Source organism: Malurus melanocephalus, unplaced genomic scaffold, assembly GCF_030028575.1.
Source record: "Malurus melanocephalus ecotype Western Australia unplaced genomic scaffold, MMel_1.1 scaffold_125, whole genome shotgun sequence".
NCBI classification, from domain to species: domain Eukaryota; kingdom Metazoa; phylum Chordata; class Aves; order Passeriformes; family Maluridae; genus Malurus; species Malurus melanocephalus.
Window position 1 is genome coordinate 736,470 of NW_026623357.1, and position 5,025 is coordinate 741,494.

General features: G+C 43.4%; 1 protein-coding gene across 3 annotated transcripts in view; it reads right to left on the reverse strand.

Moving 5' to 3' along the window:
• PATJ (PATJ crumbs cell polarity complex component) overlaps positions 1-5,025 on the reverse strand; it is a 140,012-nt gene that overhangs the window by 5,479 nt on the left and 129,508 nt on the right. For all 3 annotated transcript variants that reach the window (XM_057370399.1, XM_057370398.1, XM_057370400.1), the window contains exons 39-41: positions 4,379-4,419; positions 4,014-4,136; positions 2,835-2,939 (exon numbers count right to left, since the gene is read on the reverse strand). In XM_057370399.1, the coding sequence (XP_057226382.1) occupies positions 2,835-2,939; positions 4,014-4,136; positions 4,379-4,419 (269 nt within the window). The remainder of the gene's footprint in view (positions 1-2,834; positions 2,940-4,013; positions 4,137-4,378; positions 4,420-5,025) is intronic.

Here is a 5,025-nt window from a genome sequence, read left to right on the forward strand (position 1 = left end):
AACAAATTAATCCTCGGTTTCAAGTTTTCTGAGTTTTCAGCATAAAAACTTTCTAGTTCTGGGTTCTCTGTAATCCTGGAGCCATCACGAAGGATGCTCTGAGGGCTGGAGCACCTTTCCATGGAGCCAGGCTGGRAGAGCTGRAGAGGGACTYTGGATAAGGGGAACAGCTTCCCACTGCCAGAGAGCAGGATTAGAAGGKATATTGGGAAGGAATTCTTCTTGTGAGAGTGCTGAAGGCCCTGGCACTAACTTTATTTTTTTTTTCATTAATGCTAACTTTTCATCTGCTTTTTTTTCTTTTTCTGGAAAAACTTCAAGGAAACCACCACGAAGTGGTTTGGGTTTGAAGCATTTCCAGCTGAAAGGACATCGATTTCCCAACAATTACATGCTGTGGTTATCCCCTAACTCCATCTCCCTCTGAGCAGATATTCCTCTCTGTCTGATGTTTACTGCAGCACGGGAGCTCAGCTCACAGACAGTGAGGAACAGCCAGGGAGCACAATTCCAATATTTCCTCTGGCTRTGGCCTTATTTTATCAGACTGAGCAGGTACTTTTTCCCACTCGTTGCTCTGAATTTGGCTTTAAGGAAAAAGTCCCTTTTCAAAGTAAAAAAAATCTGTTCCATAAATCAGTTTTAAATGTGTGCTCACAATTCTTCCACAGTGATATTTCCCTCTTTCCAATCATTTGGAGCCAGGAGGTTTCCATGCAAATTCTGCAYCCCAGGACTGGGGTTGCAGGATGCCCCAAATGAAGGGTCCAGCAGGTGAGAGCTGCACCTGGCTCAGCCAGCAAAGATTCCCTTCCCATGGCATCAGGGTAAGGAATTCCAGCCAGGATTTATCATGGATTTTCAATAAAACAAGGGCAAAACCAAAGCTCCATTCAAAAACCTTCAGCTGGCAGCAAGAACGTATCAGAGTTCAACAACCTCACCAAAAAAAAAGCTCCCCCTTATCTCATTACTACACCTGCAGAAAAGAAATTAAATTAAGCCAAGGCATCAAAAGAGCCGAGAGGGATGATTGTTCCCCCGAGAGCTTAATCTCCCATTTGCAAACAGCATTTGCAAACTCCTTCCCAGGACGTTCCCATAATAAGCCTTTCCACCCCACTGAACACAATTATCTGACCTTTCAGAGCAGTTTGCCACGAAGTGGTCTAACTTGATAATAAATAGAATTACTTAATGGCACATCAGTCACGATTATCACRGCGATAGGGTGATGCCATTTGGATTGTTTTAATAAAAAAAAAAAAAAAAAACTCAAGCAGTAAAAAAAAAAAAAAAAAAGAAAGGTTTGGTGGTGGACGTTCCTTTGGTTGGAGGTTAACTGTCTCCAGGTCTGGACACTACAGCAGGGGTTAAAGTACAGCATCCCACCTTCCCAGAAATGGATTTTTAATAGAGAAAAACAGAGTTTATTCTATCCCAATAAACCTCTATCATCTGTAAAGAGCATCGAGCTCATTTTAATGAAAGAGGACTCGGAGAGCCAAAAAGTAGCAGAAAAGCAGCCAACTGCCAAACCCAAGGAAACTTCCAGAAGAAGCTCTTTAMCCCAGTGGTGTTTCCAGCAGAATCTCTTTGTTTGTGTGGGTGACCCAGTGGCAGAGTGCTCCATCAGGAATATTTTTAAATTCATGATGAGGTGCAACACTGAGCTGTATTACAGCTTTCAAGGCRAGCAATTTGGGGTTCTGCAGCAAGCTTTCATTTTCTATTCAGGGAATAGTGTTGACACGAGAAGTGGAATTACTCCACGTTAGTAACAATATGAGAWCTGTAATTTCACAGAGAATCCTCAGCTGGTGTAAATCTGTGTGTTTCCTCTGACTTCAATGGAACCACACAAAACACCATCTGCTCTGGAACTGGCTCATCACTTACAGGGTCAGCAGTTCACRGGCAGACAATACAAAGAATGAGCAAATCTAAAACTAAGTTTATTATCATTTCATTGCCTCCTTTTTCCCCCCCTTTCTTTCTTTTCTCCCCCCATTCTTTATTGTAGCATTTGTGTCATAATACAAGCAAGAAGCTCGCAAAAAWCCCTCAGGATGTGTTCCAATCCCAAATGCTGTGATGAAACAGAGTTAGAGTAGATTTTAGTGGTGTCTTCAGCTTGTTTCCCAATTGTTGCAATAATTCTGCAAGCGAGTAAAATTCTGAATTCCAACTGGCAACTATTTTCCCCATTTCTYTGTGTAAACATAAAAATAAACTACGGATCAACAGAGAGGCAGGCAGCAACTGGAAGCAATGTGGCAGGAAATGTCCCTTTTAGCTACCACAGAAACACAGCAGTGACAGCACTGTTTTCTCTCTGGAGTGGTTTTACTCTTTACCTGAAGAACAATCAATTCCAGGCAGCACTGGAATTGATGCCATCATTTTTTCCTAAATTCTGCTGGAATTCCTTTCAATGACAAGGAAACTGCTCTGTGGGTCTCTGTCTCGTTACATCACAAGYACTCACACAAATTTTCTTGTTCCTAGTTAACCTCCAATTGAAAAAAAACAAACCAGCCCTGAGTTTTGGAAGCTTGTTGATTTATCACGTGTGGCAACAAGTTATTTTGTTCTCTTTGTTCTGCTTTTACAGAATCATGCTCACCAGCCTGTATGAATGGCAACGAAGAATTTTTGAATGGAAATGATTTCTTGCTCCCTTTYTGTGTAATTCCCACGAGCAGAGCACCCTGCAATTCTGCGATGCCTCGTGCCAGGGATGCTCAGGGTTTATTTTATTTATTTTTTTTTTTCAATTCCTGAATGCCATTTATCTACCCTGATGCAGCTGCATGTTCAATTTATCACCATACCTGCAGGATAATGCTCCCATAAGCATTCTTTAGTAGATTAACTGCATCTGCATGAGACAGCCCATCCAAAGGTTGCCCATTAATGCTGACAATCCGATCTCCAACCTGAAAGTACAACGGCAACGGAAAATTACCAGCATTAGGGAAAATTAAAATTAAGAATGCTKAAAAATTCCTGGTGAACTTGGCACTGCACAGTCACGCTCCTCTTTAGCAGGATCCCTTTTGTGAGGATTCTGCACTGCCAGTGATCATTTCCCATTCTTAGGAGCGAGGACAATGCGGATTTTTTTGATGCTAACAATATGATCAGAGGAACAAAGATTATGGGTTGCATTTTACTCTTTCTGTTTGCAAGCAGAAAGAAGGGGAGTTTTTCACTGCTCTCCTCCCATCCAGAAAGGATTCATTCGTGTCTCMATGTGCAGACAAGTTCACATTCTTCCAGACCGTGTAAAGCACATGCTGTATGTTGTATAGGAAAGTGGGAACTTCTGATATTAATCCAATTAACCTGGATGATTTYTTCTTCCTACACACAAAAATGATCYTGACCCTGCYATTGTTTAATTCCATTAGAGACAGGGCAGGAGTGTAGYAGCTTGTCCTAATGAATCTCATGGGCCAAGGCATGTGGATCTGCATAATAAATTMTTTCCAACACTCATGATTCCTTGAAACTCCCTCCAAAACTGAGGTACTCACCATGGCCATCCCTGGAACCCCACAYGTGCTGTGGGTCTGACACAAGTGCCTTATTCTGCTGTTTCTTTGTAAGGCCTTAAGATCAAACAACTCATTTCTGATCTGGTTTGTGCCTRCTTTGAGCTCTAAATGATGCCCAGTCTGGAGTTCCCAAAATACCTCTTGTTTTCAGAGAGCCTCCTGCTGCCCTGCCTGGGTCTGGATGAACAGGCATCCCCTGACCACTGCAAATAAATTTAAATTCCTTCTCCTGACATCACTTTTCCAATATGGCAACAAATCCCATTATTCCCAAGATGGGAAGAGAAGGGCAGATCTGGCTTTTGGGGTGGGTTTTTTTTTGTGTTTGCTTTTATATTCAAAGAGGCTGAGCAGCCTGTGAGAGATTATCAGTGACAGCAGACACAGAAGTGCTGGAGGCTTCAGGGGACACGTGGGGGATGAARAGGGAACATTGAGGAGCCCTGTACTCACTCGGAGCCGCTGTGTCCGAGCRGCCACTCCGCTGGCCTGGATCATGGCGATGAAGATGGGGATGTCACCCAGGGGACTGCCCTTCCCTCCGGCTATGCTCACACCCAGAGCATCGTTTGGGCCCTGAAACAAAGCAAAACCCAACACCTGCAGTCAGGGCAGCTCACAGAGATCAGGGTAAGGCAATAACTGACTCCTTTGGTTGGTGGGACAGGGAGAAAATGGGTTTGACACAAACATTTCCTCACCCAGAGCACAGGCAAACACGAATTGTGCAGCCTGACTTGCAAGAAACGCCACAAAAATGAACAATTTTGGGGAAAAGAGTCAGCTTTATGGATGGAAAAAAGAAATAACTCACTGACCCTCATTATCTCCACAGTCCTTGGGCCCATATCGGCTCCTCCTAATAAAGAAACAAACAATTAGCTTCTGTAATTAAGAGATAATAAAATGAAGAGATAAAAAAGGGCTCCAGGAATGGTGAGATTCCAGGGATTTCCTCTTCCTGTTTGTGCTGGGCTGGTAAACCGTGGACAGGAGGGAAGTTTGGCTGGTGTGCATCCAGCCATGGGGCATGGAAAAGTACTCAGAGTATGGGAAAAGGGAAGGGAAAAAGGGATGGAAAAGGGGAAGGAAAAAGGAGAAGGAATAGGGGAAGGAAAAGGCAAAAGGGGAAGGGAAAAAGGGAAGAAAAAGGGGAAGGGAAAAAGGGAAGAAAAAGGGGAAGGGATAAGGGAAGGAAAATGGGAAAGGAAAGGGGAAGGGAAAAAGGGAAGGGAATAAGAATTAGAGGAGAAGGAATAGGAGAAGGAAAAGGGGAAAGGGGAGAGAAAAGGGGAAGGGAATAAGGGTGAGAGGGAAAGGAGAAAGGGAGGAGAGGAAAAAGGAATAAGAGAAGGGAGAAAATGGGAAGGTGAGAAAGGAGAGGAATGAAGAAAGGAAAGGAAAGGAAAGGAAAGGAAAGGAAAGGAAAGGAAAGGAAAGGAAAGGAAAGGAAAGGAAAGGAAAG